At 40.3% G+C, this 18,730-nt stretch overlaps 1 protein-coding gene across 6 annotated transcripts in view; it reads left to right on the top strand.

Annotated features, from left to right (window-relative positions):
- The window catches only part of PhKgamma (phosphorylase kinase gamma), a 411,214-nt gene that overhangs the window by 10,569 nt on the left and 381,915 nt on the right, over positions 1-18,730 (top strand). For all 6 annotated transcript variants that reach the window (XM_070097983.1, XM_070097984.1, XM_070097981.1 and 3 more), the window contains one exon: positions 1,972-2,112. In XM_070097983.1, the coding sequence (XP_069954084.1) occupies positions 1,989-2,112 (124 nt within the window). In that variant the 5' untranslated portion in view covers positions 1,972-1,988. The remainder of the gene's footprint in view (positions 1-1,971; positions 2,113-18,730) is intronic.

The raw sequence follows: 18,730 nt of genomic DNA on the forward strand, positions 1-18,730 counted from the left end.
CGTAAACACGTGAAAACATCGCAAACATACATTTTTTTTTTTTCAACAAACCGGCCGTATCCCACCGAGGCAGGGTGGCCCAAAAAGAAAAACGAAAGTTTCTCTTCTTAAATTTAGTAATCTATACAGGAGAAGGGGTTACTAGCCCCTTGCTCCTGGCATTTTAGTCGCCTCTTACAACACGCATGGCTTACGGGGGAAGAATTCTGTTCCACTTCCCCATGGAGATAAGAAATAAACAAGAATAAGAATTAGAAAGAAAATAGAAGAAAACCCAGAGGAGTGTGTATATATATGCTTGTACATGTATGTGTAGTGTGACCTAAGTGTAAGTAGAAGTAGCAAGACGTACCTGAAATCTTGCATGTTCGTGAGACAGAAAAAAAGGACACCAGCAGTCCTACCGTCATGTATAACAATTACAGGCTTTTGTTTTACACTCATTTGGCAGGACGGTAGTACCTCCCTGGGCGGTTGCTGTCTACCAACCTACTACCTGAAAATACATACATGTTATGGTTTAATAACAAATAATGAACAAACAAAACACTCACCACTTGTAAGGTTAGGCAGATGAACACTGATGACTTGTGCTGATGATGACAATGATGATGATGATAGCCATGCAGTTACTGATGACAGTTGAATGGAGGTGATTATATGGAGTGTAACTGCATGGCATGATAAGTCTTGTGTGTGGATTCTGATTCTTCACTGCCAGCCTCACTGCCGATAATAGGCAGTGGATCATCGACATTACTAGTCAGAGTTAGCAACGGGAGTAGTGGCAGGCTTCCTTGTGAAGAACATTGTGATGGGCAACTGAGACCGTTTCCTCTTTATATCTACAAGCAGAATGTTGTAGGGAATTATGCTCCTATCAGTGTTGTTCATCACCTTCAAAGCCCTCAACATCAATGGGTCTGTGTTGTAAAAAAATTTTTTGAGTTGTGCTGTCATTCTCATCACTTGCCCTAGTTTTTCATGGGTGAGGGCTTGAGGTTGATTGGCCTCAGTAACACTCTTCTCTTCTTCATCCTCATTCTCTGCCTGCACAATCTCCAATAACTCTTCATCATTTATTCCCATTGCGCGTTCTTCAACCAGTTCTCTCACCTCGCCCTCCTGCATGTCCTTGAACCCTTTACCACAAACTAGCCTTGCTAAATCCAATCTTCCTCATGGCTTTGTTAACCTTGTCCTGAGGACCAAATCCAACAAAATCACATACACACTCTGGCCACAAAGCCCTCCAACAACCCTTCACTGTCTAAGGGTGCAAATCCTTGACACACTCGTGCACTGTTGAGAGGCAGTCAGCGATGGTGAATTTCTTCCAGTGTTGAGTGACACTCATATCTGGACAATGACTGAGTGAGTGGCGAGCTGGCTGCTGGTTGAGGGGGTAAGAGGGAGGGTAGTAGGGACGTGGCAGGAAGCATAAATACGATTGGGCAGCTGGCCATTTGCGAATGTTCGAAGCTCACGAAAGTGGAACTCATGAATGTGGAGGGCCACCTATATGTAAATGTCTCAAGATTGGGTAAAAAATTATGTTAGATATATGTTGAGTGTTGGTTTTTACTTCATAAGTGTAAATGCTTATGTATATTTTTCCATATTAACCCTTAAATGGTCCAAACGTATATATATACGTTCTTTCGCGTAGCGCCCCAAACGTATATATATACGTTTCCTTTGTCATTCATTCAACATTGCCACAATAAGCCTGAGTCGTCTAGACATGAGAGAGTGGGTGGGCACACTCACTGTGCACCATATGAAAAAATCGGGGATGCCTGGGTACCATATGCTCTTTTTTCCTATTAAGAAAAACTTTTTTTTTTTTTTTTTTTTTTAAACTCGGGGCGCTCCGCGAGAGAACGTATATATACATTTGGACCATTTAAGGGTTAAATAAGGACATCATTTAACTGAAAATAAAATTTGTTTCTTTTTTCTTTAATACAGTGTTTCAAAAACTCAAAATGGCAGTCGATGATGATGGTGATATTCTGCCTGATCGTGATGCAGCAAAAGGATTTTATGCCAAATATGAGCCAAAAGAAGTTTTGGGACGAGGAGGTTGCTCTGTTGTCCGACGCTGCATTGGTTTGTACAATGTCTTTAATTTGTGTGTAGTTTTGCTAGCACACAGAGTTGCTCTTAAGATTCTGCATGAGTTGTCTGCCGTGGTTTTTTGTTGTGTTCTTATATATTTTAAGTACTATATTCTTATAAATACATTCATTTATACAGTGAACCTTCAGTTTAATGGACTACAGTGAAACCTCCATAAAACAGACTAATGGGGGAAACTGGGATAGCTGGAGAGGGTTTCGGGGGTCAACGCCCCCGTGGCTCGGTCTGAGACCAGGCCTCGTGGTGAATCTGGCTCTAATCAACCAGGCTGTTACTGCTGGCTGCATGCAAACTGACATAAGAACCACAGCCTGGTTGGTCAGGTACTGACTTTAGGTGCCTGTCCAGTGCCTTCTTGAAGACAGTCCTGTTGGTAATCCCCCTTATGTATGCTGGGAGGCAGCTGAACGGTCTTGGGCCCCGGACACTTATTGTGTTGTCTCTCAATGTACTTGTGGTGCCCCTGCTTTTCATTGGAGGAATGTTGCATCTCCTGCTGAGTTTTTTGCTTTTATAGGGAGTGATCTTCATGTGCAAGTTTGGTACCAGTCCCTCTAGGATTTTCCAAGTGTATATTATCATGCATCTCTCGCCTGTGCTCCAGGGAATACAAATCAAGGGCCTTCAACCACTCCCAGTAATTTAGGTGCCTTATCATATTTATGTGTGCCATGAAAGTTCTTTGTGCACTTTCCAGGTTAGCAATTTCACCTGAAATTGAAATTGAAATGTTTATTTCTCTGTAAAGATTACAATATGGGGTTTACATATTATACAATATTAATTACAATGTGTGGTTTACATACATAATATTAATTACAAAGAAGGCCACTGACATGCCTAGGCATTTCAGGCAGACTAATACTTGAAGGGGGCAGTGAGTGTACAGCGGTATTCAGCTACAAAATTGTCCAATTTATCAAAAAATCTATTGTATTCCAGTGACTGGAATTGAATTTGTTGAATCAATGGACTATGGGACATACTCAGAATAAGCTACAGTACAGCCTCTCCTCACTTAACCCTTTCACTGTCAGTCCCATAATATTACGGCTTGCAAGCCAGTGTCAGTCCCATAATGTTAGGCCAAAATTCTAATGGCTTCCAATCTTGCAGGAGAAAGCTGGTAGGCCTACATATGAGAGAATGAGTCTGAGTGGTCATTGTGCACAGTATAAAAAAAATCCTGCAGCATGCATTTCATAATGAGAAAAAAAAAAAGACTGTGTTTTCTCTTTAAAACACCGAATTTGCGGTGTATTTTCGTATGGTATTTATGATTGTATTCTTGTTTTCTTGGTCTCGTTTGATAGAATTAGAGATGATTTTGAAGGGTTTATGGACTGAAAGTACCTTGAAATTGAGCTCAAAGTAGCAGAAATGTTTGATTTTTTCCTATGTTCAATAGTAAACACATCACGTCACACATCCAATACACGTCAACTGGTGGGTCTCGTATGCTACAAATGTGCTGATATTATTTATACCATTTTTACAATAATGCAGTAATCTGCATAATATAATACAATATAAGTGTGTAATATAAGAGGGGCCTGGAGATGTAACTAATAACAGAGAAAATGTTATTTTAGTGCTAGGAATGTTTGTATTGTTAATTCTGCACCCTGTTTTGAAATTGGCCTTACTTGAATTGTGTATGAAATTGGCCAAATTACAAATTTCTGATCATTTTATTGGGTTGTCGAAATCAGTAAATGGGAAGTTTCTTGTACTCAGTCAATAGAGAAAATGGAGTTCTAGCGATATACCTGTGAGTTTGGTCGACTGGAGCAATGGAATTGGCAGAAAATAGGACTCAAAGTGAGCAAAATCATCAGTGCGTGAATATCGCCAAAATTGCTAACTTTGCAGGAGCGTAATTCTGTAAGTTTTCCATCAAATTTCTTACTTTGGGTGTCATTAACACTGGGAAAAGATTCTCCATTATTTCATAAGATTTTTTTTTTTTTTAAATTCTTCGACGCTGAGAGCACATTTGTGAACTGGGGTCTCGACAGTGAAAGGGTTAACTAGAGAGTTTCATTCCTATGACCATGGTGAACGAATTCGTTGCTAAACAAGGAGCATACTATAATGGTAGTGGGTTTGTGTCAACCATCTTTGATATTGTTTTACTGTCATCTTTGCACCATTTATAACATTTTTAGTATATTTTTAAATGTTTATACAGTATGATACTGTATATTGTAATGAACAGAATAGAGGAAATCAGCTCCAATATACATCATTTAGGTACATATGTATACTGGTCAGAGAGCCTGTCATAAGTCCAAGTCGTCAGTAAATGAGTATGTCTCTTAACCCTTACAAGGTACCGTGTTTGACGTATTACCTGGAGTTTACCTGGAGAGAGTTCCGGGGGTCAACGCCCCCGCGGCCCGGCCTGATCCACCAGGCAACGGCCTGGTGGATCAGAGCCTGATCAACCAGGCTGTTGCTGCTGGCTGCACGCAAACCAACGTACGAGCCACAGCCCGGCTGGTCAGGAACCGACTTTAGGTGCTTGTCCAGTGCCAGCTTGAAGACTGCCAGGGGTCTGTTGGTAATCCCCCTTATGTATGCTGGGAGGCAGTTGAACAGTCTCGGGCCCCTGACACTTATTGTATGGTCTCTTAACGTGCTAGTGACACCCCTGCTTTTCATTGGGGGGATGTTGCATCGTCTACCAAGTCTTTTGCTTTCGTAGTGAGTGATTTTCGTGTGCAAGTTCGGTACTAGTCCCGTATATATACTCATAAATTCTAGCGGCTTCAAATCAAGCAGGAGAAAGCTGGTAGGCCCACATGTGAGAGAATGGGTCTGTGTGGTCAGTGTGCACCATATAAAAAAAATCCTGGAGCACGCAGTGCATAATGAGAAAAAAAAACTCCGACCGTTTTTTAATTAAAATGCCGACTTTGTGGTCTATTTTCGTATAATATTTATGGTTGTATTCTAGTTTTCTTGGTCTCATTTGATAAAATGGAAAACATATTATAGAAATAGAGGTGATTTTGATAGATTTTACTATAAAAAGAACCTGGAAATCGAGCTCAAAGTAGGGGAAATGTTTGATTTTTGCCAATGTTCAAAAGTAAACAAATGATGTCATTGTCCAATAAATGTCCAACTAGCCATTCTAATATGCAGTCATGAATGGGTTGATGTTATTTATACAATTATTACAATATTGCAGTAGTCTGCATAATAGTAAGTCTTCTATTTTTTGTTTGAATAAAAATTCAAAATAGAAAACAAGAGTAATATCAGAGGGGCCTTGAGACATGACTGATGAACAAATAAAATGTTATTTTAGAGCCAGGAATGTCTGCATTGTTCATTCTGGACCTTATTTTGAAATTGTCATATTTTTTAATTTTTATGAAATTGGCCAAATTGCAAATTTCTGACTACATTATTGGGTAGTTGAAATTGGTAAATGGGCAGTTTCTTGTACTCAATCGATAGAAAAAAATGGAGTACTAAAGAAATCGCTATGAGTTTGGTCGACTGGAACACCGGAATTAGCCGAAAATAGGGCTCAAAGTGGGCAAAATTGCCGATTTGTAAATATCGCCGAGGTCGCTAACTTCGCGAGAGCATAATTCCTTCAGTTTTCCATCAAATTTCGTTTTTTTGGTGGCATTACAATCGGGAAAAGATTCTCTATCATTTCATAAGAATTTTTTTTTTTTTTTTTTTTTTTTTTTAATTTTGCGACACCAGGAGACACCTCAGGGTGCGACAGTCAAGGGGTTAAGTGAGGAGAGGCTGTATTACAATGCAGTACATTAAATTACATTACAGTATTTACTATGCCTAAAAATAAAAGAATTGAAAGTACAGTACTGTGCAGTAATATTTCTTACCTTTCCAGTGGATAGATGAGCTTATAGTTGGATCCCCCATATTGTTTAGTGGGGAGTCAGAATCATTTTTATTCTGAATCTGTCTGACTGAGAATAACTCTTTATTTTTGAGTCAGGGGAACTGTAAAACTCCAACAGTAACATCATAGATGGTGTGGGAGACACACAGGTAAATGATGCAGGAGATGTAAATAGTGCAAGACACACCATTTGCTTTGCTTTGTCATAGTACTCACACCAGGTCCACTGACGTGCTAGATTCCTCCTTCCTAATTATTAATTCAAGTTATGCTTAACACTCAGGTTCACATGGTTCTTGGTACCATCCCTTGTTTTAGAGGACATTGTTAATGAGACTGTACAGGGTATTTTAATAATGTAATGATCAACACTGAAAATCCAGAAAAAAATTTGAGACCAAGTGATGTGTGAGTGCACAAACAATAACAGACTGAAAAGGGCTGAGTTCCATGCCCAGGGACATTGAAAGCAGACAGGTTGTGGATGCTGGCCTGACATACATTATTCACAGAGTTTATTATTATTTTTTTATTATCACACCGGCCGATTCCCACCAAGGCAGGGTGGCCCGAAAAAGAAAAACTTTCACCATCATTCACTCCATCACTGTCTTGCCAGAAGGGTGCTTTACACTACAGTTTTTAAACTGCAACATTAACACCCCTCCTTCAGAGTGCAGGCACTGTACTTCCCATCTCCAGGACTCAAGTCCGGCCTGCCGGTTTCCCTGAATCCCTTCATAAATGTTACTTTGCTCACACTCCAACAGCACGTCAAGTATTAAAAACCATTTGTCTCCATTCACTCCTATCAAACACGCTCACGCATGCCTGCTGGAAGTCCAAGCCCCTCGCACACAAAACCTCCTTTACCCCCTCCCTCCAACCCTTCCTAGGCCGACCCCTACCCCGCCTTCCTTCCACTACAGACTGATACACTCTTGAAGTCATTCTGTTTCGCTCCATTCTCTCTACATGTCCGAACCACCTCAACAACCCTTCCTCAGCCCTCTGGACAACAGTTTTGGTAATCCCGCACCTCCTCCTAACTTCCAAACTACGAATTCTCTGCATTATATTCACACCACACATTGCCCTCAGACATGACATCTCCACTGCCTCCAGCCTTCTCCTCGCTGCAACATTCATCACCCACGCTTCACACCCATATAAGAGCGTTGGTAAAACTATACTCTCATACATTCCCCTCTTTGCCTCCAAGGACAAAGTTCTTTGTCTCCACAGACTCCTAAGTGCACCACTCACTCTTTTTCCCTCATCAATTCTATGATTCACCTCATCTTTCATAGACCCATCCGCTGACACGTCCACTCCCAAATATCTGAATACGTTCACCTCCTCCATACTCTCTCCCTCCAATCTGATATTCAATCTTTCATCACCTAATCTTTTTGTTATCCTCATAACCTTACTCTTTCCTGTATTCACCTTTAATTTTCTTCTTTTGCACACCCTACCAAATTCATCCACCAATCTCTGCAACTTCTCTTCAGAATCTCCCAAGAGCACAGTGTCATCAGCAAAGAGCAGCTGTGACAACTCCCACTTTGTGTGTGATTCTTTATCTTTTAACTCCACGCCTCTTGCCAAGACCCTCGCATTTACTTCTCTTACAACCCCATCTATAAATATATTAAACAACCACGGTGACATCACACATCCTTGTCTAAGGCCTACTTTTACTGGGAAAAAATTTCCCTCTTTCCTACATACTCTAACTTGAGCCTCACTATCCTCGTAAAAACTCTTCACTGCTTTCAGTAACCTACCTCCTACACCATACACTTGCAACATCTGCCACATTGCCCCCCTATCCACCCTGTCATACGCCTTTTCCAAATCCATAAATGCCACAAAGACCTCTTTAGCCTTATCTAAATACTGTTCACTTATATGTTTCACTGTAAACACCTGGTCCACACACCCCCTACCTTTCCTAAAGCCTCCTTGTTCATCTGCTATCCTATTCTCCGTCTTACTCTTAATTCTTTCAATTATAACTCTACCATACACTTTACCAGGTACACTCAACAGACTTATCCCCCTATAATTTTTGCACTCTCTTTTATCCCCTTTGCCTTTATACAAAGGAACTATGCATGCTCTCTGCCAATCCCTAGGTACCTTACCCTCTTCCATACATTTATTAAATAATTGCACCAACCACTCCAAAACTATATCCCCACCTGCTTTTAACATTTCTATCTTTATCCCATCAATCCCGGCTGCCTTACCCCCTTTCATTTTACCTACTGCCTCACGAACTTCCCCCACACTCACAACTGGCTCTTCCTCACTCCTACAAGATGTTATTCCTCCTTGCCCTATACACGAAATCACAGCTTCCCTATCTTCATCAACATTTAACAATTCCTCAAAATATTCCTTCCATCTTCCCAATACCTCTAACTCTCCATTTAATAACTCTCCTCTCCTATTTTTAACTGACAAATCCATTTGTTCTCTAGGCTTTCTTAACTTGTTAATCTCACTCCAAAACTTTTTCTTATTTTCAACAAAATTTGTTGATAACATCTCACCCACTCTCTCATTTGCTCTCTTTTTACATTGCTTCACCACTCTCTTAACTTCTCTCTTTTTCTCCATATACTCTTCCCTCCTTGCATCACTTCTACTTTGTAAAAACTTCTCATATGCTAACTTTTTCTCCCTTACTACTCTCTTTACATCATCATTCCACCAATCGCTCCTCTTCCCTCCTGCACCCACTTTCCTGTAACCACAAACTTCTGCTGAACACTCTAACACTACATTTTTAAACCTACCCCATACCTCTTCGACCCCATTGCCTATGCTCTCATTAGCCCATCTATCCTCCAATAGCTGTTTATATCTTACCCTAACTGCCTCCTCTTTTAGTTTATAAACCTTCACCTCTCTCTTCCCTGATGCTTCTATTCTCCTTGTATCCCATCTACCTTTTACTCTCAGTGTAGCTACAACTAAAAAGTGATCTGATATATCTGTGGCCCCTCTATAAACATGTACATCCTGAAGTCTACTCAACAGTCTTTTATCTACCAATACATAATCCAACAAACTACTGTCATTTCGCCCTACATCATATCGTGTATACTTATTTATCCTCTTTTTCTTAAAATATGTATTACCTATAACTAAACCCCTTTCTATACAAAGTTCAATCAAAGGGCTCCCATTATCATTTACACCTGGCACCCCAAACTTACCTACCACACCCTCTCTAAAAGTTTCTCCTACTTTAGCATTCAAGTCCCCTACCACAATTACTCTCTCACTTGGTTCAAAGGCTCCTATACATTCACTTAACATCTCCCAAAATCTCTCTCTCTCCTCTGCATTCCTCTCTTCTCCAGGTGCATACACGCTTATTATGACCCACTTCTCGCATCCAACCTTTACTTTAATCCACATAATTCTTGAATTTACACATTCATATTCTCTTTTCTCCTTCCATAACTGATCATTTAACATTACTGCTACCCCTTCCTTTGCTCTAACTCTCTCAGATACTCCAGATTTAATCCCATTTATTTCCCCCCACTGAAACTCTCCTACCCCTTTCAGCTTTGTTTCGCTTAGGGCCAGGACATCCAACTTCTTTTCATTCATAACATCAGCAATCATCTGTTTCTTGTCATCCGCACTACATCCACGCACATTTAAGCAACCCAGTTTTATAAAGTTTTTCTTCTTCTCTTTTTTAGTAATTGTATACAGGAGAAGGGGTTACTAGCCCATTGCTCCCGGCATTTTAGTCGCCTCATACGACACGCATGGCTTACGGAGGAAAGATTCTTTTCCACTTCCCCATGGACAATAGAAGAAATAAAAAAGAACAAGAGCTATTTAGAAAAAGGAGAAAAACCTAGATGTATGTATATATATATATGCATGTGCGTGTCTGTGAAGTGTGACCAAAGTGTAAGTAGGAGTAGCAAGATATCCCTGTTATCTTAGCGTGTTTATGAGACAGAAAAAGAAACCAGCAATCCTACCATCATGCAAAACAGTTACAGGTTTTTGTTTCACAGTCATCTGGCAGGACGGTAGTACTTCCCTGGGTGGTTGCTGTCTACCAACCTACTACAGAGTTTAATCATTTCTTAATTAAGCTGCCATGAGACACTGGGAATGTAAACACACACACGAACACACCAGTTAACCCCTCTACTGTGAACCTCTTTTGTACTTCTTCCATTTTCCTCTTGTTTTGTCCTCTTTCAAGTGCTGCTGCACTTCTAACTATCTTGTACTATGGGGTGCACAGTAATTAGAAATGCGCAGCACTTGGAAGAGGAAAAACAAGAGGAAAATAGAAGAAGTACAAAAGAAGTTCACAGTAGAGGGGTTACTAGGTGTGTTCGTGTGTGTGCTTACATTCCCAGTGTCTCGTGGCAGCTTAATTAAGAAATAATTAAACTTGCTAAACAAGGTATGTCGATGGTAATAGTAATAATAATTTATAATATAATAATTAATAATAATCGCTCTGGAATGCTTTCAATATCAGCTACCAAATCTATACTAAATACTATGACATTTAAAGCACTCCAGAGCGATTATTATATTTTATTATATCTGAAGTTGGCTTGTAACTCAGATTTTGGCTCACAACTGTAAGCAAAAAAATCGACCGAGCGACAGCTCGTAACTCGGAAAACTTGTAAATTGGGGCACTTGTAAGTCAAGGTACCACTCTACTTAAAATCGTTTCAGTTTCAATGTTTTAAATTGTGCTCAGTTGTATTTCTGTATTTATTATGTACTGTATCAAAACTAATTCTTCTCTACCTAACTTATCAAAGCCACATAGCACGAACTAATAGAATATTCAATTTTCTTGTGCTCATTGTAACTCACCTAATGACCATATGTACAAATTACAGCACTGTTATTGCCTTATTAATCTTAAGTTTGACCAAAATGCTCTGCATATTAAAGGGCTTTTGGCATGCTCACCCAATTGTTACACTCCTTTGTGCAAACATGTTTCATGCTAAAATAAAATATTTTATATTATTATTATTATTATTATTATTATTATTATTATTATTATTATTATTACGTATTACAGTGGACCCCCACCTTATGATGGCATCGCATTATGTTAAATCCGCCATACAATACATTTTAATGCAAAAATTTTGCCTTGCCTCACGATAAAAAAACTCGCCTTACGTGATTCATCCGGGATGCGTCCCACGTGTGGCCTCAGCACCAGTGTTTACAAGCCAGCCAGTGCAGTCGCATCTACGCATACATTTGGTACATTTCACATTATCCCAGTGTTTTTAGTGTTTGTAACTGCAAAATAAGTCACCATGGACCCTAAGAAAGCTTCTAGTGCCATCCCTGTGGTAAAAAGGGCGATAATTAGTATGGAATTGAAAAAAGAGATAAAGGAAATGTGTGCAAAGTGGGTTGAACTGCAAACCTTTACGGATGAAAATCACCCTGACACAGCTACTGCAAGCCGTGTTGGCAACCTGTACAGTGACAATGTTATGGCCCATTTTAGGAAAGTCTTAAAGGAACGGGAGGTATGGAGCTCTGTGGACAGATTTGTTGTGTGCAGCAGAGGTCCAGTGACTCTCAAGCTGGTCCTAGTGGCATTAAAAGAAGAAGGGAAGTAACCCCAGAAAAGGACTTGATACCTCAAGTCCTAATGGAAGGGGATTCCCCTTCTAAACAATAACAACTTCCACACTCTACCCTCCTCCCATCCCATCAATCATCACCAGATCTTCAATAAAGGTAAGTGTCATGTATTCTCTTCTTAGTAGAGTATTAACTGTGTATGTCTTCTTCAGTTTGTGTGTATTAAAATTAATATTTCATGTGGTAAAAATTTTTTTTTCATACTTTGGGGTGTCAGGAACGGATTTATTTGATTTCCATTATTTCTTATGGGGAAAATTAATTCGCCTTAGTATAATTTCAGCATACGATGAGCTCTCAGGAACGGATTAGTATCGTAAGGCGAATTTCGGCATACGATGAGCTCTCAGGAACGGATTAATATCGTAAGGTGGGGTCCACTGTACAGTGGACCTTCAGCTAACGATGGCATCACCTAACGTTAAATCCAGCATACGATACATTTTAACGCAAAAATTTTGCCTCGGCTAACGCTAAAAAAACTCGCCCTACGCGATTTTTTCGAGACACGTCCACATGTGGCCTGAGCGCGCCTCAGTTGTCCCGTGGGTGGCAGTGTTTACAAGCCAGCCAGTGCGGTCGCATCCACGCATACAATCGGAACATTTCATATTATCACAGCGTTTTTAGTGATTGTACCTGCAAAATAAGTCACAATGGGCCTCAAGAAAGCTTCTAGTGCCAACCCTGCAGGAAAAAGGGTGAGAATTACTATGGATATGAAGAAAGAGATAATTGCTAAGTATGAAAGTGGAGTACGTGTCTCGGAGCTAGCCAGGTTGTATACCAAACCCCAATCAACCATTGCTACTATTGTGGCCAAGAAGACGACAATCAAGGAAGCTGTTCTTGCAAAAGGTGCAACTTTGTTTTCGAATAAGAAATCGCAAGTACTACTCGAAGATGTTGAGAGACTGTTATGGGTGTGTGTTATGGGGCTATAGGACCCAACATGCACGTAATAAGCGACAAACCAACGTAACAGTGTGGATAAACTAAAAACAGATAGCAGGAGATAGCATCTCTCAAGCGATCATATGTGAAAAGGCTAGGAAGTTGCATGAGGATTTAATTAGAAAAATGCCTGCAACTAGTGGTGATGTGAGTGTATTTAAGGCCAGCAAAGGTTGGTTTGAGAGATTTAAGAATCATAGTGGCATACATAGTGCATACATAGTAGAATTGATGAGGGAAAAAGAGTGAGTGGTGCACTTAGGAGTCTGTGGAGACAAAGAACTTTGTCCTTGGAGGCAAAGAGGGGAATGTATGAGAGTATAGTTTTACCAACGCTCTTATATGGGTGTGAAGCATGGGTGATGAATGTTGCAGCGAGGAGAAGGCTGGAGGCAGTGGAGATGTCATGTCTGAGGGCAATGTGTGGTGTGAATATAATGCAGAGAATTCGTAGTTTGGAAGTTAGGAGGAGGTGCGGGATTACCAAAACTGTTGTCCAGAGGGCTGAGGAAGGGTTGTTGAGGTGGTTTGGACATGTAGAGAGAATGGAGCAAAACAGAATGACTTCAAGAGTGTATCAGTCTGTAGTGGAAGGAAGGCGGGGTAGGGGTCGGCCTAGGAAAGGTTGGAGAGAGGGGGTAAAGGAGGTTTTGTGTGCGAGGGGCTTGGACTTCCAGCAGGTATGCATGAGCGTGTTTGATAGGAGTGAATGGAGACAAATGGTTTTTAATACTTGACGTGCTGTTGGAGTGTGAGCAAAGTAACATTTATGAAGGGGTTCAGGGAAACCGGCAGGCCGGACTTGAGTCCTGGAGATGGGAAGTACAGTGCCTGCACTCTGAAGGAGGGGTGTTAATGTTGCAGTTTAAAAACTGTAGTGTAAAGCACCCTTCTGGCAAGACAGTGATGGAGTGAATGATGGTGAAAGTTTTTCTTTTTCGGGCCACCCTGCCTTGGTGGGAATCGGCCAGTGTGATAATAAAAAAAATAAAAAAAATACATAGTGCGATAAGACATGGTAAAGAACGGGAGGTACAGGCCTCTATGGACAGATATGTTGTGCGACAGAGGTCCAGTGACTCTCAAGCTGGTTTTAGTGGCATTAAAAGAAGAAGGGAAGTAACCCCAGAAAAGGACTTGATACCTCAAGTCCTAATGGAAGGGGATTCCCCTTCCATATAGGAAAGCACTGGTTTGGTAATAGAGTTGTGGATGAGTGGAACAAACTCCCGCTAAGACGTTGTGTAGTTTTAAAACTAGGTTGGATACATACATGAGTGGGTGTGGGTGGGTGTGAGTTGGACCTGACTAGCTTGTGCTAATAGGTTGGATGCAGTGCTCCTCCCTTAAGTGACATGTCTGACCTCACTAGGTCAAGGCATTGGCTTAAGCCGGTGGGAGAATTTGACCTGCCTCGCACAGGCCAGTAGGCCTGTTGCAGTGTTCCTTCTTTCTTATGTTCTTATGTTCTTCTATTCTTTACCAAAGGAACTTTACTAGGGACTTCCTTTGAGGTCATGGTTACTTATTTCACAGTTGCACTTAATAGATAACCAACAAAAACAATGAAGTTTGGATGAATAAGCAGAAGCTTCCTCACTCGCCCAGAGACACAGCAAGACTGATGCCAGCACCTGGCAGCTGGCCGCTGATGTGTACCATATGGCCGATAAGCGGAATGATGACTGATAACCGAAAACTGAAAAATTGGCCAATAACCAATTTAGCCGATAAGCAGAACAGCCGATACTCAAGGTTCCACTGCACAGTACACTATAAACATTTAAAAATATGCCAGACATGTTATAAATGGTGCAAAGGTGACAGTAAAACAATTGGGTCTGACACAAATTCACTACCATTACAGTATGCTCCTCACTTAGCAACGAACTTGTTTAACGATGTGGTCTTAGGAGTGGAACTCCGTTGTTTAGTGCTGTAGAGAGAACTTTTTACTAAATTAAATTATTATCATATATTTACCATACATATACCAAAGAAAATTGGGTTGCATGAATTACAGTATACCAAAGAAAACAGACTTGCATGAATTACAGTACATACAGGGGTAACATCGGTATTTTACACTCTAGCACTGTGATAGACATAGCAGTACAGTACTGTACACGGGTTTATCCTTACATTCTTTTTTGTTTTTTAAGGGTGATGTATAAAACTGAGTTTTGCAGCATATTTAGGGCTTAAACTATTATAGGCATTTAATCGGCATTTTTTTTAACCGATTCTAGAATTCGCAGTTTTTCCAAATTCACAGGTGGTCTTAGAACATAACCCCTGCGAATTTGTGGGGACTACTGTACTACTCTGATAATTATACTTATGAGTACCTATTCCTAAATAAACTTATACACTGTGCTGATATGCAGGTATACATTAAAATCACTAAGTGTCTTATTAGTCTTGAAGAGTCCATATTAACCCCTTAACTGTCCAAACATAGATCTACATTCTCTTGTCCAGCGCTCCGAATATTTTGAAAATTTTTTTTTTGTTTTTTTGTTTTTTAACCCTTTCAGGGTCCAGAGGCCAAATTTCAAAGGATACACCAGTGTCCAAGAATTTAAAAAAAAAAAAAAAATTATTTTTCTTATGAAATGGTAAAGAATATTTTTCTGAAGGTGATAAAACAAAAAGTATGAAATTTGATGGAAAATTGACGAAATTATGCTCTCGCGAATTTTGATGTGTCAGCGATATTTACGCATCAGCGATTTTGCCGACTTTGACTCTCATTTTATGCCAATTACCTTATTCCAGTCAACCAAATTCTTAGCTATTTCACTAGTATTACTTCTATTCTATCAATTGAGCACAAGAATTTGCCAACTCAACTGTTTCAACTACAAAATAAAGTGATTGGTAATTTGGCCAATTTAGTGCAAAGTTCAAAATATTCCAATTTCAAAATAGGGTCCAGAATAAACAATGCAGGCATTCCTGGCACTAAACTAACATTTCCTCTGTTCATTAGTTATGTTTTCAGGCTTTACAAATGAATTCCATTTTGATTTTTAACCCTTTCAGGGTCCAAGGCCAAAATCTGAAGTCACGCACCAGTGTCCAAGAAATTTTGAAAAAAAAAAAAAATATTTTTTCTTACAGAATTAAAGAGCATATTTTTGTGAAGGTAATAAAACAAAAAAAATTAGAATCTGATCATTACTTACCGAGATACAGTGCCAAGAAGTTTATAGAAAATGATGTGGTGGCGGCAACATCGACGAATTCCACATACGCGTATTATATTATTTTGTTGTTTTAGTTGTTTTTTCTTTTCTTTTCCAATTTTTTTCTATTCCTACTAACATTTGGGGCCTGAGAGACCAATACTGTATATAATTGATATATATATACTCACTGTATTGAACACAATAACTGCACTAAAGTTATTATCATATTATTGTTTACCACTGTTGTTTATTACAATAAACATGCACAAATATTGTATAATACTAATGTTCTATCATATATTTACATATTTACAATCACTGGACATGGTTTTAGAACTGCTGGAGCTTGTGGAACTCCTTGAAACAAGGCACCATGCACAGAGGCACCTTACATTCCTCACACATAAACCGAGTGTCTTTGCGTCTTTGTTGCTGTCGTTTTGTTTGTGCACAGACAATGCATCTCTTCTGAGCAAATTTCTTTTGAGTTGAAGGAAGCTGTATTATGAAATGATCACCTTCTCTCCTCAAACGCTTGGGTATATTGTGATGAATTCGAGGACCATGTTGTATTGCAGGTGTTGTTACCTGGTACTTCATTATGAGTTGTCTGACAACAGACAAACAAAATTCAAAAATACAAACAAAAATACCAGTCTTTATTTGGTACATATTATATGCATTCAGCATTGAAATGTCCATGAGATGGAAGAAAAGTTTCATGTACCACTTGTAACTCTTATGAACACAGTCAACAAAACCAATCTGCATGTCACACTTGTCAACCAAGCGCATGTTTTGTGTATAATCAATCACTGACACTGGTTTTCGAATACGTTCATTAGTCACTCGATCAACTTTGCCACTGTCTTGCATTTCATTACGGTGAATGGTTGTCAACAATGTGACATCTCGTTTGTCATGCCACCGTAATGCCATGATGTCATTGGCAGTAAACACCTGCACATCATCACCACGAACACCTGCGTTGAGCCTGGGCATATGTTTACGATTAGAACGCACTGTGCCACACACATCTGTCTTGTTCACTCGCATGAAATCACTGAGTAATGGGCTTGTGTACCAGTTATCGGTATATAATGTATGGCCCTTACCAAGATAAGGTGCCATCATGTTTCTCACTACGTCACCTGAGATACCCAATAACATCTTGGTATCTTTCAATGTTTTACTACCTGTGTATACAACAATATCCAACACCAGGCCTCTGTCACAATCACAGAGTACAAACAATTTTATACCAAAGCGGTTCCTCTTGCTCGGTATATACTGCTTGAATGACAGTCTACCTTTGAACAAAATCAAAGACTCGTCAATTACAAGATTCTTGAATGGATAAAAGTATTTCCTGAACTTTTGTTTGAGATACATGAAAACATTTCTAATCTTGTATAACCTGTCACTTCTGTCAGGCCTGGTTTTGTCAGAGAAGTGCAACATACGTAACAGTAAGATAAACCTGTTCACTGGTATTATTTCACTGAAGGATGGGGTACAAATTAGCCGATCTGTGGACCAGTATGCTTTTATATTATGCTTATAGACGTGAAGCATAAGCATTATTGTTGCAAAAAGCAAATACATTTCTGCAACAGTCGTCTCTTTCCACCTGTGTAGTCTTGACTGTGGTGATAAGATCGTATTTGCCATTTACTTATTACTTTCCCTGGCAATAATTTCCATCAATGGCTGGTCAAAGAATAATTCAAAAAATTCCAGTTCATTGGCCGTGGTTCCAAGGGGACAGGTAGGTAGAATTCCACTTTGCGAGTCATCAAAGTGGTGAGGGCTGGGAACAAAATTGGGATTTTGCTGCCAATCCCAGATACGGTTTGCTGGTGGATACTGGACATCATAGGCTGGTTGTACGGGTGGTTGTGGTTGTGGCAGGCTGGTGGGTGACGCTCCGCTTTGTCCTTGAACTGACGAGTCAGCAGCGTGGGTCCCCGCGTGGCACAGTGAGTCACGCATGGCGGTGCCACTACCACCACCAGCACCACTAACACCATCCACTGATGCCTGTGGCCCATCCATGCCAAGTGTAGCCACATCATCCTCACTATCACTACCTAAAACGGGTGTAGGGCCACGGGATGTACTCCGGGATGTACTCCATCCCCTGGGCACAGCATAGGGTACACTACCCGAGCGCATGCGGTGGTGAACATACCGACGCTTCACTGGTGAATATGTTTCCTCACTATCACTACTCGAATGATCGTCGAGCGCAATAAAATCACAATCCACGTCAGAATCATCATCATTACTGAAGTCAGAGGCCTGGCCACGGGAAAATATTAGTTTTCTCTTACGTTTAGGAACACCCGACCGTGAGTCACGAGTGCCCACACCAGAGGTAGAAGGTCGAGGATCGTTGGGGTTTTCTGCACTATTATCGATATCCTGGTCATTATTTTCGGTCACTAACTTATCAAAGCCGTAGAATTCGTCTTCATTTCCACTTCCATCAGTGTCAGAACTATCAGACAGGAAGAGGAGAGTCCCAATTTTCCGGGGAGTGAGAGATGACTTGCGACGAGGCATGGTAAACAAGGGTGAATGAGCCGGCGTTCCCACAATGCTATGCAGGCGCCTAGATTTTTTGTTTATGGCGCACACCCACGGCGCAGACCCATTCTCTCACATGTAGGCCTATGAGCGCTTTCGCGCTAAATTTGACGGTGCTAGAATTTTGGCGTAGATCTACGGTTTGGACACTCACCGAAAAGCCGTAGATCTATGGGACGGACCCTGAAAGGGTTAATTCACATAATGATTTTTTATTCAAACCAAAAAGTAGATTTACTCTCATGCAGTATTGTAATAATTGTATAAATAATATCAGCACATT

Source organism: Cherax quadricarinatus, chromosome 60 (genome assembly GCF_038502225.1).
Source record: "Cherax quadricarinatus isolate ZL_2023a chromosome 60, ASM3850222v1, whole genome shotgun sequence".
NCBI lineage: Eukaryota > Metazoa > Arthropoda > Malacostraca > Decapoda > Parastacidae > Cherax > Cherax quadricarinatus.